Consider the following 18,282-nt stretch of genomic DNA (forward strand, 5'->3'; position numbering starts at 1 on the left):
TAATCATTGTGATCAAAACTAGAATATCACTCTTTTAATCATAGAATCGCCTTTTAATCAGGCCATAAGACTGATTCTGTAGACAAGATTACTGATTGCTTGTTCACTTGTATTAAACCTTAAGTACATCTTAATATTTGCCTTTTTCAGGTCAGCTACTAGTCAAATACTACTTGATATTTGTCTTTTTTTGTTGATGATCTGATCAAACGAATCCTCTGAAATCTTTTAATTTATGTGTGGAAATTGAGTTGGATAGTCATGCAATCCGTGCCATTTGATTGTTGAAGAAATTAATGTGATGCCTTCTACTTCTTTGCTACCTCTCCTTAATGTAGCATTACTTCAGTAAAACATCAAAGTCCGCAATGTTTCTCACTATTCGACTTTCTGGTCCTTGTTACTGAAAAATTAAATCTGTTCAAAAATGACATTTGTCTGAATTTTCATGATCATGCTACATGTGAATAGGTGGCGGATAATTTGCTTCATGATACTTCCAGCAACATAGATACTTAAGTATTCTGTTCTCAAACTCTTAAAAGCAAGGTTAATAGTTCATTATTTTTCTTGTTACAATCAAGATTCTATTTAGTATTTCCTCATAATTAAATAGTTTTTCATAAACCCACTAATGGTATGCCAAGAGAATTATAAGTGTTCTCTTGTGGAAGCAGGTGCAACGTAAAATTTTCTCCCTTTCCCTAAACTTGTGTGGTTTTAGCTAAGAGTTTTAGGGGTATCATTCATTTTTTATGCAGTTTGTTATATAAATATTATGTCTGAGATGCTACATCTTTTATTGGAACAATCTTTATCAAAGCCATAATATTTTCGAGTGTTTTAATTTTGCATCTACTTTATGTAGACACTACTGAAATCATTTCACAAGGGACCTCCTAAAGTTAGGACTTTTTAAGGATTATGTAATGTGTTTGAGTATTAAATACTTGGCTTATTATGCTAATTCTAAGATATTCTAGTCTGGCCTATTCTAATTCTGGTGCAATAAAAAAATAGGTTTCTGTAGGTATTATTCTCATTATTAATTTTGAGTCAAAATCATATGTAAGTAATTATCCTTACAAATTCAAAACAGGTAGTTGGTGCTAGTGGGAAGAGTGGTGTTTGAGGACATCTTCTTGAAGAAACATTTGTAGTTGGTGCTAGTGGAAAGAGTGGTGTTTGTGGGCATCTTCTTGAAGAAACAACATCTGGTATGTAGTTAACATTAATGATGTTAAGGTATCTTAGAAGCTTTTCTAAGTCATGTTTAAGAATTTAGAGTAAGTATTGCACATACATAGAAGGTTTGTTTGATAAAGATAATATTATAACGTTTTATTTTCCTATAGAAATCTTTTTTCTGGCCGGATTCATGGGAACACGATGTGCGTACACTTTGGACGTCGAGGGCAAGAGAGAGATACTCTGGCTTCATCTCCACCCTTAAGAAATTGAAAGAGAGGCCAGCATTTGTGTCAGAAGAATTGTGGAATGGGCTGCTCGTGTATTGGGAAAGTAAGGATGTTAAATACAAGTCAGAAATCGCACGGAAGGCGAGATATTCAGAGAAAGGTGGACCCGGCACGGGCTATAGCAAACATTATGGGGGCACATCGTGTGCTGTAGTTAAAGCTTAGAAAATAGTAAGTGACATGTAATAAATCAAGTTCATTATTTATATTAATATTTGTTTTATTATCTTTGACAAACAGGCAAATGAAAAGGGGGTCTCTATTGGAGATTGTATGTATGATGCCTACTTGGCACTACACTTCAAGAATGGAAAATATACAACTAAGGAGGCCGAAGAGATAGATGTAAGTTTATTTAAAAGTTGATACGCATTTAAATTATTAATCATACAATAATTATTGAATTTTCATTTAATAGGCCAAGGTAAAAGAGATTGCGGCTGCACAAGGTGAGGGAGCAAATCTAAATGATATATATGTCAATCAAGTCATGGGAGGCTACCTTGACAAGAAGAAGCGGATGCTTGGAACGGGAGTCCTTGGACCAATGCTCTTAGGGAGTAAGTCTGTGACTGCTTCAACTAGCAATCAACAGGATGCCAAGTGGAAAAGTGAGATGCAACAAAATCTCAACGAAGAGCGTGAGCGTAGAATGAAGTTGGAAGAGGACGTGAGCAGGATGCAGAAGGTGGTGGATCTGTTGGTGAGCCAACAGTTCCACCAGTCCCACCAGTCAAGTTACTCTGCTGCCCGACCTGATGAAGAATATTCTACCTGATGCTAGAAGCGGAGGTTAGTTGTGATTTTGCTACTTGAATCATTTTTATTTCTGCAAATCTATGGCCATTTTATTGTTCATTCTTTATATGACTACTCTAAAATGTAGTGCATTTTGGCTTGCGTTTGTTGAAATTTGACTGAGGTTGTGGTCTTCCTCAAAGAAAATTATTTAATTTTCTGTGTTGTATGAAATCGAAGAGAAAAATTGAATAATTTGTTTCCGTTTTAGGATTTAGTTGTTGGATTTGTCTGATAAAAGTTATTGTGTTAGCTTTCTATTTTTTTGTGAATTTGTTTTTCTTCTCAGTAAAGGCCTTGATTTTTTTACTGAGAGTTGTGTATTTGCTGCTTGAACAAGCATATCTCACCCGTTTCTTATCTTCTGGATTGGATTTCTTATGGAGCAGTCTGGTGCTGCTAGTTCCTCAAACTTCGTCCAAATAACTTAATGAGAGGCTGTAGTGTTCCAGTGTATATCTGGGGATATAAGCTAGTGGAGGGACTTGGTTGCCATTTGAGAATCTGACAGCCAATAATGGCGTTACATATAGATGTTATCCTTCTAATTCCATGTTTTATTTTATAGTGGAAGTCAATAACTGTTAAATAGCCTTTTTTTTTTTTAACTAAATCACTTCTACTTACAATCAGCTTAATTACTTAAAAGTCATTTTTCAATCAATGCACTAGACTTAACTTTATGCTAGCAATTGTTTTTGATATAACTTCAATTGTTTTTGAAACTAAAGATGGGATGGAGGATTTATGTGGAAGATAATCCACTTATTTGATTTCTGGTTTTAGGGGAAGTTGTTTTAATGCTAATGTATATGTGTGTGGCTTCAGGAGGTGGCTCAAAGATGAACAAGATCCAAGATTTTGAGAGAGACGAAGTTTATTACACTAGGAAGGAACAAGATTGTAGATGATTAATTTGTCAAAAACGGTCCCACAACTATTTTGCAGACTTGAGAAGCTACATGCTCGGCTATTTTGTTATTAACTAAGTTTTAGAATTGCACTAATGATCAATATAATTAATCGCTGATGTTATGAGTAATATGAGTATTGATGTATCTATTGTTATTTTTACTATGAATGTATTGATTTGTTGAAAAATTATCTTAGTAGGGTGGATAAATAATAAAATAAATATAACCAAAATCTATACAAAAATTTAGTGGCGGATGCATTCTGTCACTAAAAAAGCATTATATGTAGTGGCGGAATAGTGGCCGAATAGTGGCGGAATTTCAGTGGCGGAACCAAATCCGCCACTATTTTAAATTTTTAGTGGCGGAATGTTAGTGGCGAACTATTTTCCGTGGGTAATCCGCCACTGCGACTCAGTGGCGGAAAATATTCTGCCACTGATATTTTAGCGGCGGTTATATAGCCGCGGTTATGTTCCGCCACTAACTGATTTACTGGCGGAAAAATGAGATTTAGTGGCGGAAATTTCCGCCGCTAATTAGCGATTTTTTTGTAGTGGTTATGATCATTCAAGTTGGACAGATCCACCTACAAGAAATGCACAATTCACACATGTGCCCCCAAAAAAAAGGTGAACTCTTTCGTTATGCAAAACATGTCTACATGATGCTGAAGTGGCGAAGCCTTATGAGAATGACCGAACCAAGAGAAAGTAGAACGAAAATTCGAATAAACCCTAGTTTCTTAAATGTGATATATTCTTAAAATCAAAAGTTGCCTCTCAACACAAGTTCATACTACTAGAATTTATATGACCTTAAAATATCCAGAAAAATTATAAAAAAAAAAAAACCAAAAACTTTAAATTGATCGTTGATTTCTCGTACCGCTTCTTAAGTTATATTCAAATTTAAAGTATATATGGGATTTTTTCTCAGCTAAACTATATGAATACATTCATTCAGTAACCAAACGCATATATTAATTATATTTCTTGAATTGTAAAAATGTGACGTAAAGATTGACACAAAAATGTGAAGAGGAATAAAGAAGTTGGAGCAGACGAGTTTCCTAGAATGGAATGGATTGGCAGGACGAGGTTCCACAATTAGCAACCACTGACCTAACATAGGGAATACGCACTTAATTCCAATATCCAATCCCATTTCTTACATTTTGGGTTTGAATTCCATGCCCTTTTCTCTCTCACATACTCACCCTCTCCCCACCTCTATATCACCTCTTCTTGCTTCTCTCTCTACACTTACAATTAATGAACACAATGGAGAAGGCCAGCAGCAACATGAAGCAAATGCATCATTTCAAGTTCAAGGTTCCATCCTTCGACTTGGTGGAAGGAGATTTGGTGGCATGGCCGCCGAGAAGCTATGTCTGCACCTTCTGCAAGAGGGAATTCCGATGCGCTCAAGCCCTCGGCGGCCACATGAATGTTCACCGCAGAGACAGGGCGAGGCTGCGCCAGTCTCCGCCGAGAGACAGTGGAGGTAATTACGCTCCCTTTAACCTAAATCTTGAACCAAACCCTAGTTTTCACTCAAACCCTAGTTCTAGCCCATCTTCTTCTCCGCCTGCGTCGATGAAATTTCCTCATTTCACTCCCAAATTGGCCACGCCTACACCCATTACCACGGATTTTATGAAGGTGAGAGCGGCAAAAGGGCTTCTCGACTTGGAGATTGGGTTGATTAGTTCGTCTAATGAGGAGGAACTTGATTTGGAACTTCGTCTTGGATATACTTAGTTTCTTGCACAACCAACCTTGAGTTTAAGCAATTTATCTACATCTTGATTTGAAGGAGAATGAGAAAGAAGAGAATACTGGGGCAGTAATATTGATGAATTTTTCATCCCTCTTTTATGTGTTTTTTTCTTTTTCTATGTTGTAGTACTTTGTTAGGTTTTCAGTTGATCACATATATAAAGGTCATGTTTTATTATTAATTAAACTGTGTTATTTAATACTGTTAATGTTTCCGAAGTATATTTGCATTAGCATCTCATGATTTTCTAAGGCCACAACAACTTTTTTTAAAGTTCTCTTCACCCATTTCATCAGCATGTAATGGAAAATGAAAAAATTGCTGAATCCATCTGTCTTTGGAGAGAGAGAGACAGTTTGGAGAAACAATTGTTCTTCTTGCTTTTTTGCTAGTAATTTATTTTTCTGAATTTATTATTTTTTCTCCAAATGAAAGTAAAAAAAATTTTATGAAGTCCGAGGCTTAATTAAACCTACTGATACTTATTCGATCTATGTTCAATATTCTGGGGATTGTGTTTAACAGCAACTTGAGATCTTTATTCTACTTATTGGATTCATACACATTACAAATTTGAATACATGTTCATTACAATAGCTTTCAATGAAGCATGTTTGGAGCTTCAGTCCATTCAAATTATTTCTATCTCAAATCATTACTTCCTTTTTAACTGAAGGGTTCAATAGATCCTTTGGGCCCACTCTGGAGGACTTACTGTATTTTTTAATAAATAGTTATGCAGCTGTAAGGAATAATGATATACAGTATATTCCAGTTTTTGCTTGATGCATTTTTTAACAAATGCATAGATTTTCAGAAATCCTATTGTAGGAGGACAATGCAATAGTGTGACACACTGACAAACTTAATTAGCTAGTGCGTATGATTAATACTTAGAATATGATGTCATCAAATGAAATGGAGTTAAATTTTGTGGGGCCATAAGCCCAAAACATGATAGTTTGCATGTTCCCGACAACGTCCAGATGTTGAATGGCATCATCACATTCCCCAAAATGGAATTTGGTTTTCTGCTAAGTTTCCAGACTACTCAAATACCCTCTTTCAATTCCTAAATTAGAAACAAAAGCCTCTTTAAAATATTATTTCATGCTCTATATATAATTAACTAAAATGGTCAAACGTTTGAGTCATCAAATAAGTTTATCACTAGAAGGATATATTTTAGATATTTTATAAGATGTTTGGAAGATTTGTAATTAAGTTGTTAAGGCATTCAATAAATTGAATTAATTAATAACTTAGGGGGGAAATCGTGAATAAGGACAAGAGTAAATACTATATTTATTGTAATTTGATGAAGAATAAAATTGAGTTCTATACGAACTTTTGATATATTTATAGATCCTATTATTACAGTTTTTAAGCTTGGGATTTATTTCACCGAACACTTCTCGATAGTTTATAAGCTTAGCATAATTAGTCAAACAACTTGCTCCTAGGTCAAAATTGGTGGAAATTTGACTTGTTTTATCGGAAAGGTAAAATTTAACTTATATGTTCCCTCAACTAGTTAATCTCTTGTTTGCGAGCTAATTAATTTATCCCAATTTCTTGATTTGGGCAGTTTTTCTGCAATTTATTACTAATAAGAAATACTAATGAGGTATGTTTCGAAGAAATGATGAGTAGTCCAATGGTAGAAAGCTTCCCATTATAAACTGGGGTAATGTTCCAACAAAGAATTTTCTAGCGAGGTATTTTAATTTAAAAACTGTAACGATCAAATTCAGTTTGGTACAAAAGGAATACAAAAAAGAACTTTGTGTTTATTGAGCACGAATGATTGGGCTCCGATTATTGGGCCACACATGAATCACAAAAACAAATGTGGCAGAATGAAGTCGATTCAAATACTGAAATAAATTAATAAGACAGAATGATGTAGTACTATAATTCTCTCGTGAGACATTTTATTTATTTATTAGTTCTACTCTATATTTTTAAAATAAAGGAAACCTTTCATTCAATAATTTATCTTTTTTATTTTCGACTCATTTAGATTGTAAAGCTCTCTGCCTTTCACCAATTAAATGTGGCAGAACAGAATGCATAATTTTTAAAACAAACGCAGCAAAATGACCATACTTTCAAGTCTCTCGTGAGACAATTTATTTTCTTTTTTTATATTAATAGAACTTTACTTAAATAATTTATCATTATTTTGACTCGTACGAATTGTGAACCTTTTAGTTCACTGTAATATTAAGTCCATAAACCATGAGTTGAAACGTACTAGCTAGTAATGAGCAAAGGCTGCACAAATCGAAACTAGAGAGGACACTACAACTGAAAGAAGTGAAACTGACGGTGAAACTCTGCCTCCATCCTTCCTCAACACCATTCCTTCCATCAAAGGGTAATGCATAACTACGCCAAACAATGGTACAAAAGCCTGCATTGCCATCTCATTCATCTTCCCATTCACCAAAACCCTTGCCAATCCGACGACCAAGGAAGCCAGATTTAGCATATAAATGGAGCACAATATAACCATGAATGGAGGCGGAGCTCGGAAGTCGTATTTCCCCATTTGATAAAGCTTATCCACTTCATCATCCGTGACTTTGCTCGTTGGCACAAAGCCAGCTTTGGCCAGTCCCATCTTCTCTAAAATCGCGTTTGCAGCCGCAAAAGAGAAAGATGTCAATGACTTCATCACCCATACCCTTTGCTCGTTCACCCAAGCCCTGAGTGAATCCCCTGACGCCAAGACCTCTTGCGCATGTTTGAGTAGTGATGAGACAAAAACAAACACAAACACCGCAAAAAATGGACTTGAAACCTGCTTCAGCAAACAAAGTGAACAAAACGCACCCTTGAAAGTTGAAGTGAACAAAACAAACGCAAACATAAGGCGTACCTGAGGATATAGAGGGACGCCAGCAAGGAAGCAAAGCTGGGGAAGGAGGGCTAGAATGTATACAGGGAGGAAGTGAATCGCGTAACATGCTAGTTCTGCATAGGCCATGCTTTGCAAAACCGACATTCGCATGGCCCCATAGACTAAGGGGGAATATCTGGACAGAGCAACCTGGCTCGCCCCGAGAAACCATCTCATGTTTTGAACAAGCGTTTCACCGAGGCTTATAGGAGAAGAACCCAAGAAACATGGCCTTGAAGGAGAAAAATACACTGAAATCCAACCCTCGCAATGCAGATTGAACCCTGTGAAGTAATCTTCCACTACTGAGAAATATCTATACCCCACCTGCATTTCCATTTAAACACATTTATGCATCGATCTTGTAATTAAGATATGTAAATTATACTATATAATAGGACTTGCCTCTTGCCCCCATTTTGTGTCCTTGTCGTAGCTGCAAGAAGCTAGCAATTGCACCTCATTCTGCAATGATTCTGTGCTTGGGAAATTCGGTTTGTAGCTTCTGTAAATCGACTTTATGAACTCGTTCGATGAACCATAATATTCGTTAAGCTGGTTAAGATCAATATCTGCACAAAATGGAAGAGGAAGATGAAACATAAATCATGGATCGACTAAGCTCTACAAAGTTAACAAGTATTACTTGGTTGAAGTTTCCGAGTTCCATAGAGTGCTTCTCTCTTGATATAGAACCCTGTCCCTGACAAGACTGGCCCTCTAAGACCATTAAAGCCCTCCCATTTTGTCTGAAATATATTAAGTAATTAATTCAGATGAATCACAATAGTGCATAATTATACTTAATCTATAATGAAAGTGAATGCTAACCCAAATAAATCTTAAGGCACCATCGTAGATATCATGTTCACGTCTGATGTTGTGAAATATTTGTGGGAACTGAACAAATGCAAGATTCTGGGAGATTTTAGGATCCAGATGGAAGCACATTGCTTGACGGGCCGATGTAGGATCGTTGCAGTACATGTCGCAATCAAGCGAGAGTATGTATGGCGAGTTGCTCATCATGCCCGATACTCGTAGCTGCGATTGCAAACACTAAGTCATCAAAAATAAAAACTATACTAAAAGGACAAATATTCTATCTTGCCTCATCGGTTTGCCGTGTTGGGTTAAGAATGTTCCCGAAAATATTCCACACAAAATTTCCTTGGATCCACTAAAAAAACTACTCCTAGAATTGATTTTTTTTTAAAAATAACCACAATCTAGGATGTAAAAGAAAACATCCATTAGTTGAGACTAATTTTCCACTAATATTTTCATATTGCTTCCATATTTTCATAATGCTTCCATTCGCACCACCTAATTATAGTTGGGACACCAAAAGAAAAATGTTTTTTGAATTGATGGTATTATATTTGGAAACACAAGCTAATGTACTTAAAATATTGAAAAATATCTTTAGTCATTCTTTTTTTTAGTAATTTTTTATATTGGTGAGGGATGTCCGCACTATACTTTTGCTAGGTCCTCAAATTTGCCAAAAATCCAAAAAGAAATTTTGTCTCGAAATTTTATTGGCATTCTTAAGCTAAATTGAAACATTAGGTATTTAATTGTGATTATCCAAATGAGTTATTTTCGTTAAATATGTTGAAATGATGTGACAAAATTTAATATTTATGAGTGATAAATGAATATATAAAAGATAAAAGAATATTACAAGAACATTGAGGGCTCCTGCTTTGAAATTGTGGGGATGAGATGGCCTTTTCTCGCGAGCAACGTAGACTACAAGCGGCATCTCTTCCCCGTCTTCACCTATCACCTGTCATTAGCCGTTGGTTTAGAAAATACTTTAACTAACTGCTTTATATTAACTCGTAAAGAGAAGACAAATAGTAGTAGTATTTAAGAATGGCTAAAATTCATTTCATTGTAAAGACTCTAATTTTAAGTGAAGACTAATGTCATCAATAAAGAGCATTGAGTTTGACTCGATTTTATATTATACTACTCTCTCCGTCCATAAAAAATAGACAAATTTTGTCATTTTGGTCCGTCCGCAAAAAATAAATTAAGTTTAAAAAGAAAAGTTTTCAATCAATATTAGCAACATCAAAAGTTTTCAATCAATACTAACCACATCATTCTAAATGTTGATCTCACAATCGACTAACACTCATTTCACTGCCTTTTCCCTCCATCTCTCTTACTTTTCGCATCTCTCTCTTACTTTACCAATTACTCCCACCGTCCGCCATTAGGAGTCTCATTCATGGGCGGCACGGGTTTTAAGAAATGCTAAGAAAAGTGAGTGGAAAAAAGTTAGTTGAATAAGGGCCTCACTTGTATATATTAGTTTTAAATGAAATGTGAGTGGAATGAGTTAGTGGAAGGTGGGACCCTATTACCATTTATAGTAAAAGTGAACCGGGATTCTTATTCGCGGACGGACTAAAATGGAAAAACGGGACTCTTATTCGCGGACGAGGGAATATATATTAAAATCCGTGTTATTCACAATCTTATCTATTTTTCGTAGACGAAGGGAGTATTATTTATCACGATGGAGACTGAGTAAAACACTAAATGAGATACTAGTTTAAAATAAACGATGAGTGTATTTAGTGTTAATTTATTTTGTACTTCACTTTTCTCATTCACGTGAAATTATAGTCATGTCTAGTCATGTCTATTTTCGTGTTAATCTATTTTGTACTATTTCAATTACAATGAAAAGCATCATCTCTCGCTGATTAAACATTCAGACTTATCTATTCCATCAAGACTCTGTAGTCTGTATTTGTCCGTTAGCAATTTTTTTCCACTAGATATGTTTATCAAATTTAATTCGAACCACAAAACTATAATCACACTCAATCATTTTCGATACCTCAACAATCGGTGAATGGTCCTTGCTGGCCATAACGTCTGCTTCAGCAACAATCTTACTCATAGAACTCTTGAAATCTTCGTATGCTTCCTGTATCATCCATACAAAATATCTCAATATAGTAATAATTAAGGAAAAACAAATTCCGACCAATGAAACTATATTAAGTAATATTTTAAAAGAACCTTTTTTATATCTAAATTTTCTAAATATTAATTAATAAAATTCCACCTAATGGTAATACGAAACCCATTATAGAGTAGAAAATACTTCAATGGTACCACAAACAACTCATCTCATTTTAGATTTTTGAACAAAATATATTCATTTTTGGATTTACGCATTTCCAATCATTTATATATAAACTCAAACTTTAAAAAATACTCGGTATTCTTTATCTATTTCCTTTTTTACTCACAAAATTTGTTAAAGGAATTTCAATTTTATGTTAGTGAAATTCTAAAAATAGGTACTATATTTTACGCATATACTTGATGGGTGAAGGTATATTTTAGATTTTTGTGTATCAATGAAGGTGGCCAAACAACTCAAATTACTTTTATAAATTCTGTGAGTATTAAAAGTAAGTTGACAGAATTTGGTGTAAATATTAGAATAAAATTACTACTCCATTTGATAGTATAATATTTACATTAAAATTAATTATAAATTTAATGTAAATTATCAGATATGCTATTAGCTAGAAAAAATAGTTTCGATAATATATCGATTTATTTTGTACATGGAGGGAGCATTAGTTTGTGAAGAACAAATAAGCAAGAAAGTGTAAGAAACACAAACCTCAATTGACTTCTCCTCGAGAAAAGTGATCAGTATCACCAACTCTTCTTTCCTCTCCCAAGAAATAAGCCTGAGGGCACCTGTTCTTCACCTCATACTTCCTGCAAAATGGGAGCCACACCTTGGCAAAGCTCCGTGCTCGTTGCAGGGCGCGGAGCGTGACAGGGGAGCCCCCGTCGTCGGATAGATAGACATGGAGTTTAGTGGGAGGGTAGTCGAGAGCCAAGGCCGATATAACGGTGTTCATCACACCCAAGCTTGGCTCCTTCACGGGATCGGCGGTGCAGATGAACACATCCAGCGACGGCAGATCATCGTCGGAAGGGAGTCTCTCCGGATACACCGTTCGAGCAACGGGGTTCCACAGAGAAGCCTGGCTGAGCAGCCACATAAACGAGAGAGTCAGCTCTGCCGCGAAGATGAGAAGGTGGGCCACAAATACAATGGGGCTGCTGCTGCTGCTGCTTGTGGCTATGGCGGTGATGGAAGTGATTCTGTAGTAAAACAGGGCTGCTAAAGCAGAGCCATGGATTAATAAATGGACTCTGTTTATAGCTCTCTGAGTTTTCATGGTATTCCATTCATTCATTGGGACTGACTTCTCCATTTTCTCTGATTTTTCATTCTCTGCCTATTAATAGACCCCCGGAGTCGAGCAATCAAAGATTTGTGACTCATGATATGATGTAAGCACAATTCTGTTAATTTTTTCATATTTTAATGATATAGTATAACGCAATAGATTCAAGACGAATTAAACTAGCCTTTGAAATATAATTTTATTACTCTATATAGATGATTACATACCCAAATACAATAAAATGTGCTCCTTTTTTTAATTTATTTTTTCGTTTTAATTATACTCCTTTCATTCCTCAATATTTACCGTATTTTTTTATGGTGCAGGGTTTTAAAAAATTAGTGAAATATAAATTGTAGTAACTGAAATCATGAGTAAATTTAAATATGAAATCTACTTACCAAGTTCAGTAAAAATAAAATATGCAATTAATTGGGTTCACAATGTACTACTAATACAGTAATACTATTTCCATACTTTGCTATGGAAACCTTTATTGAGACACACAAAATAAAAGGCATATATTACCATGAGTAAACACTAATGAGCTAGGGCTGCATAAGCCGAAACTAAAGAGGAAACTACAACCGAAAGAAGAGAAACTGACGGTGAAACTCTGCCTCCATCCTTCCTCAACACCATTCCTTCCATCAAAGGGTAATGCATAACTACGCCAAACAATGGTAGAAAAGCCTGCATTGCCATCTCATTCATCTTCCCTTTCACCAAAACCCTCGCCAATCCGACGACCAAGGAAGCCAGATTTAGCATATAAATGGAGCACAATATAACCATGAATGGAGGCGGAGCTCGGAAGTCGTATTTCCCCATTTGATAAAGCTTATCCACTTCATCATCCGTGACTTTGCTTGTCGGCACAAAGCTAGCTTTGGCCAGTCCCATCTTCTCTAAAATCGCGTTTGCGGCTGCGAAAGAGTAAGAAGTCAACGACTTCATCACCCATACCCTTTGCTCGTTCACCCAAGTCCTGAGCGAATCTCCCGACGCCAAGACCTCTTGCGCATGTTTGAGTTGTGATGAGACGAAAACAAACACAAACACCGGGAAAAATGGACTTGAAACCTGCATGAACAAACAAAGTTCCTAGGAATTTTGATTTTGAGAGTAGCAAATAATTAACCTCAATGTCTGAGAAAGGAAACCATAAAGTAAACAAAAAGTGGAAGCAGAAGGCATGCCTGAGGATAGAGAGGGACACCGGCAAGGAGGCAGAGTTGGGGAAGGAGGGCTAGAATGTAAGCAGGGAGGAAGTAAATCGCGTAAAATGCTAGTTCTGCATAGGCCATGCTTTGCAAAACCGACATTCGCATGGCCCCATAGACTAAGGGGGAATATTTGGACAATGCAACCTGGCTCAATCCAAGGAACCACCTCATGTTTTGGACAAGAGTTTCACTAAGGCTTATAGGAGATGAACCCAAGAAACATGGCCTTGAAGGTGCAAAATACACTGAAATCCAGCCTTCGCAATGCAGGTTGAACCCTGTGAAGTAATCCTCTACTACTGCGAAATATCTATATCCCACCTGCATTTCCATTCAAACACGACATAACTATTTATATCGAACTTGTTACCTTAGTATGAAAGAATAAATATGTATATATACTTGCCTCTTGCCCCCATTTTGTACCCTTGTCGTAGCTGCAAGAAGCTAGCAATTGCACCTCTTTCTGCATTGATTCATCAGTGCTTGAGAAATTCATTTTGTAGCTTCGGTAAATCGACTTTATGAACTCGTTGGAAGAGCCGTAATATTCATTAAGCTGGTTGAGATCAACATCTACACAAAATGGAAACAAAAAGATGAAATATAAATCATGGATCGACTAAGCTCTACAAAGTGAAAAGTATTACTTGGTTGAAGTTTCCGAATTCCGTAGAGTGCTTCTCTCTTGATATAAAACCCTGTCCCTGACAAGACTGGCCCTCTAAGGCCATTTAAGCCATCCCATTTTGTCTGAAATATATCAATTCTAATGAATCACAATAATAATACACAATTATCCTTGTGTAAACTATAATGATAGTCAATGCATACCCAAACAAATCTCATGGCACCATCATAGATATCATGGTTGCGTCTGATGTTGTGAAATATTTGTGGGAACTGAACAAATGCAAGATTCTGGGAGAGTTTAGGGTCCAGATGGAAGCACATTGCTTGACGAGCCGATGCCGGATCGTTGCAGTACATGTCGCAGTCCAGCGAGAGTATGTATGGCGAGTTGCTCATCATACCTGATACTCGTAGCTGCGCTTGTGCACATAAAATTGTCAAATAAATATTGCCTCACCATTTCGGTGTGTCAATGAAAACGTCTTAGGTAATTACAAAAAAGTACCAACTTTTTAGCTTACGAGTGTCCCCTAAAAAAAATACACAAAATTGCCTTCGAATTTTTAGAGTGGCGAGGACCTATTGCCTTATTGCTAGGTCCCCACTCCAAGAGAAAATTTGTTTGGAAATTTTCCAAAAATTCTTGAGCTATCTTGAAATGTTGGGTACTTATATGTGATGACCTAATATTGTGATATTTTTGTCAAAACATTAATGATAAGATCAAATTGAATATTTATCGATAAATTATATGAATGCATAACACATTTAGGATATATGACAGGTGTAAAATTAATTACAAGAACGTTGAGGGCTCCTGCTTTGAAATTGTGGGGATGAGACGGTCTTTTCTCGCGAGCAACGTAGACTACAAATGGAAACTCTTCGTCATCACTCATCACCTGTCATTAGCCATTGATTTAGAACCAAACTTAGCTTTTGGAAAACAATTAATTAACTATGCGATCGATAGTAGGAGTATCTTCTTTCTATAGTTCAACTATTGATATTTGGTACTAGTCAGATTGATAATTAGTTTCAATTAGCTACTGTTCCAAATGTTTATGAGTATGACTGAGTCAATTCCATTTTAATTTATTTTGTATTTTACTTATATATGGACTCACTCACGTGAAAATCTGCAGTTTATTGTACTACTATAAATTTCAATTGAAAAATGGAAAGCATTATCTCCAGACAAAAGATTCACACATTAATTAGTTTGATCATATCGCATTCTAAACCACAAAAGTGTATAGTACCTCGATAGTTGGTGAATGGTCCCTGCTGGCTCCAGCGTCTTCCTCAGTCACAATCTTGCCCAAAGAGATCTTGAAATCCTCATACGCTTCCTGCATCATGGAGTACAAAATATAGAAATAACCTCACCAACAACCAATTAAAAATTAAACTCCGACAAATATCTATAATTATTAAAAGAAATATATCTTATCAATATTTAACATATAAATAAAAATTTTATATATTGTACAAACTCAAAATTATGACATGTACCGTTAAATTCTAAAATTTGAGGATAATATATAGACAAATAACATCATTAGAAAATGTCAATACATTATCAAATTGTCATAATGTTTGCAAATTATCACTACCATATTTAACATATGTACTTTATCATATATGTTTAATATAAAAAAACTGTTTTAATACAAGAACTTTTTATATCTAAAATTATACTCGTGTACCACATACCACTTAACTTGTAAAAACAAACCAAAAATTGTCAAATATATTTCATACCTTCACTCTTTCTTTAATTCGATGCATAAAAGTGGAGTAAGATCGTTGAAAATATGGCATAGCATGTAGCATTAAGATAAAGGCAACAACGAGAAATCAATTCCAATCTTTTTTGTGAGTATATATATATATAGATAAACCAAAAAAGACAAACCTTAATTGCCTTCTTATCAACAAAAAAGTGATCAGTATCACTATCACCATCACCAATTCTTCCCTGGCCACCAATTTCCTCTCCCAAAAAATAAGCCTGAGGACACCTGTTCTTCACCTTATACTTCCTGCAAAACGGGAGCCACACCTTGGCAAAGCTCCGCGCCCGTTGCAGGGCGCGGAGCGTGACAGGGGACCCCCCGTCGTCGGAGAGATAGAGATGGAGTTTAGTAGGAGGATAGTCGAGAGCCAAGGCCGATATAACGGTGTTCATCACGCCCAAGCTTGGCTCCTTCACGGGATCGGCGGTGCAGATGAACACATCCAGCGAGGGCAGATCATCGTCGGAAGGGAGTCTCTCCGGATACACCGTTCGAGCAACGGGGTTCCACAGGGAAGCCTGGCTGAGCAGCCACATAAACGAGAGAGTCAGCTCGGCTGTGAAGATGACAAGGTGGGCTACAAAATGAGTGCTGCTTGTGGTTGTGGCTATGGTGGTGATTCTGTAGTAAAATAGGGCTGCTAAAGCAGCGCCATGGATGATTAAATGGACTCTGTTTATTGCTCTTTGAGCTTTCATGGCTTTCCAATCATTCATTGGGACTGACTTCTCCATTTCCTCTGCTTTTTTTTCTCCTTTTCTTATGTATTCTATAGAAAATTAATTGTATATATTTATAGCCTATATTCGTGGAGAGAGATATTGTTCCCAATAAAATACTTGTGACTACATAGATGATGCATGTACAACTTTGTATACTAGTGCGTACTTATTTGGATGATAGTTGGTCTTGTTTTCTTATTTTTACTGATTCACGTGCATACTTAAGTAGTACTCATTTACTTTTATACATATTATTTGACGTTATATTATCACTATTTTAAAACCACATTTTTGCATCATAATATATTTAGAGGTTGATTGCTAATAAAATCACATATTTCTAACTAGTCTACAAACTACTCTCTCCGTCTACCATTACAAGGTCACATTTGACTGGACACGGGTTTTAAGAAATGTAATACTCCAGAAAGTGGATGAGAAAAGGTTAGTAAAAAGTGGATCCTACTTTTATATATTATTTTATAATAAAATGTGAGTGAAATAACGTGGGGTTCATTACTAAAAATGGAAAAAGGTAAATGAGATTTACATAGGTGGACGAACAAAATGCAAAATGGGATATTTATTAATGGAGGGGGAGTATCTTTTAAAACATAAATGAAAATTCATTAAATTTAAAAAATTCTTAATTGTATTTTTCTCAAATCAAATTTATGTTTTTTTTTAATTTCTTTGTCTCAAAACGATTGCAGTTAGTCTTCAACACCGTCACATTAATACACGTTTATGTTATTATTCATCCCATGATTAAAAAAATGTTACAAGTGTGCCCCAACTTAGCATTTGCATTTGCCCGAAGAAAAAAAATAATTTCAATTTTTGAAAGATAGAAGATTAAAATTTGACCAAACCTACCTTTTTATAACTGAGGGAAATTGGTCTCTAAAACCATGAACTTTGCCCAAAATTTGGTATTTTCCATGAACTTTGAAATTGGTACATAATATCACGAACTTTGTATTTTATTTGGTATTTCCCAAATTCACTCAAATAAGATATTTTCATCAAAATCTTATTTAACATAGGCAACCGTGATATGTTTTATAATATTTGAAACCATTTTTTAAGTTCATAACATGTAGCATAAAAAGTCACGTTGAAAACCACGTTGATTTAATTGTGTCAAGTATGATAAAAGCCTCGTAAGTTAGTCAAATATAGTAATAAACATGCCATGGGAAATACCAAACATAATGCAAAGTTCGTGATATTATATACCAATTTCAAAGTTCATGAGAAATACCAAATTTTGGGCAAAGTTCATGGTTTTAGAGACCAATTTCCCTATAACTAATATCAAGTCAGTTTTTTTTAAAAAAAATCGTGTTGCGTCCTATCGGTCCCAATTAGTTCTATTCTTTGGTGGTCGTTAGAACGAGTATTACAAGTAGTACAGTACTAGTATAATTTTGAATTCAATTCAACTCTTAAATTTATAGATGCAATTTGTATAAAATAAAATACTCCCTCCGTTCAATGTCCTTCTGTCCCATTGAAGATGACCCACTTTTCTTTTTAGTTTGTCCCAACTAAGATGACTCATTACTTAAAATGAAAACATCTTTATCTCTACTTTATTTTCTCTCTCTTACTTTACTCTCTCCTCTCAACATACCAAATAAATTTGCATAAAATCTCGTGCCGTCCAAGAAAGGGGTCATCTTCCTTGGGACGGAGGGAGTATATTTTAAATTTCACATAGAATGTTCTTGGGTGAAGTATGCAAAGTGCAAATTCGCGACATCCATAAATAATTGTAAGTC

At 35.5% G+C, this 18,282-nt stretch overlaps 2 protein-coding genes and 1 pseudogene across 3 annotated transcripts; 1 reads left to right on the forward strand and 2 right to left on the reverse strand.

Annotated features, from left to right (window-relative positions):
* Nucleotides 1-4,434: 4,434 nt before the first annotated feature.
* Nucleotides 4,435-5,028, forward strand: LOC125195297 (transcriptional regulator SUPERMAN-like). The gene has a single exon (XM_048093470.2). The coding sequence runs from the start codon at nucleotides 4,465-4,467 to the stop codon at nucleotides 4,951-4,953; it is 489 nt and encodes a 162-aa protein (XP_047949427.2). The 5' UTR covers nucleotides 4,435-4,464; the 3' UTR covers nucleotides 4,954-5,028.
* A 2,104-nt stretch (nucleotides 5,029-7,132) lies between these two features.
* On the reverse strand, nucleotides 7,133-12,272 carry LOC125192660 (quillaic acid 3-O-glycosyltransferase CSL1-like; annotated as a pseudogene). The gene is made up of 8 exons (XR_016137793.1): nucleotides 11,539-12,272; nucleotides 10,738-10,827; nucleotides 9,565-9,669; nucleotides 8,709-8,921; nucleotides 8,524-8,626; nucleotides 8,283-8,449; nucleotides 7,857-8,204; nucleotides 7,133-7,778 (listed from the first exon to the last, which is right to left on the reverse strand). The product of XR_016137793.1 is annotated as a quillaic acid 3-O-glycosyltransferase CSL1-like (transcript).
* A 251-nt stretch (nucleotides 12,273-12,523) lies between these two features.
* Nucleotides 12,524-16,597, reverse strand: LOC125196276 (quillaic acid 3-O-glycosyltransferase CSL1-like). The gene is made up of 8 exons (XM_048094726.2): nucleotides 15,896-16,597; nucleotides 15,240-15,329; nucleotides 14,778-14,879; nucleotides 14,179-14,391; nucleotides 13,995-14,097; nucleotides 13,751-13,920; nucleotides 13,318-13,665; nucleotides 12,524-13,201 (listed from the first exon to the last, which is right to left on the reverse strand). Exons 1-8 carry the CDS (start codon nucleotides 16,508-16,510, stop codon nucleotides 12,659-12,661), a joined length of 2,184 nt encoding a protein of 727 aa, XP_047950683.1. The 5' UTR covers nucleotides 16,511-16,597; the 3' UTR covers nucleotides 12,524-12,658.
* Between the last annotated feature and the right edge of the window lie 1,685 nt (nucleotides 16,598-18,282).

Source organism: Salvia hispanica, chromosome 4 (assembly GCF_029641045.1).
Source record: "Salvia hispanica isolate PSC_SH4W2 chromosome 4, Shi_PSC_v1, whole genome shotgun sequence".
NCBI lineage: Eukaryota > Viridiplantae > Streptophyta > Magnoliopsida > Lamiales > Lamiaceae > Salvia > Salvia hispanica.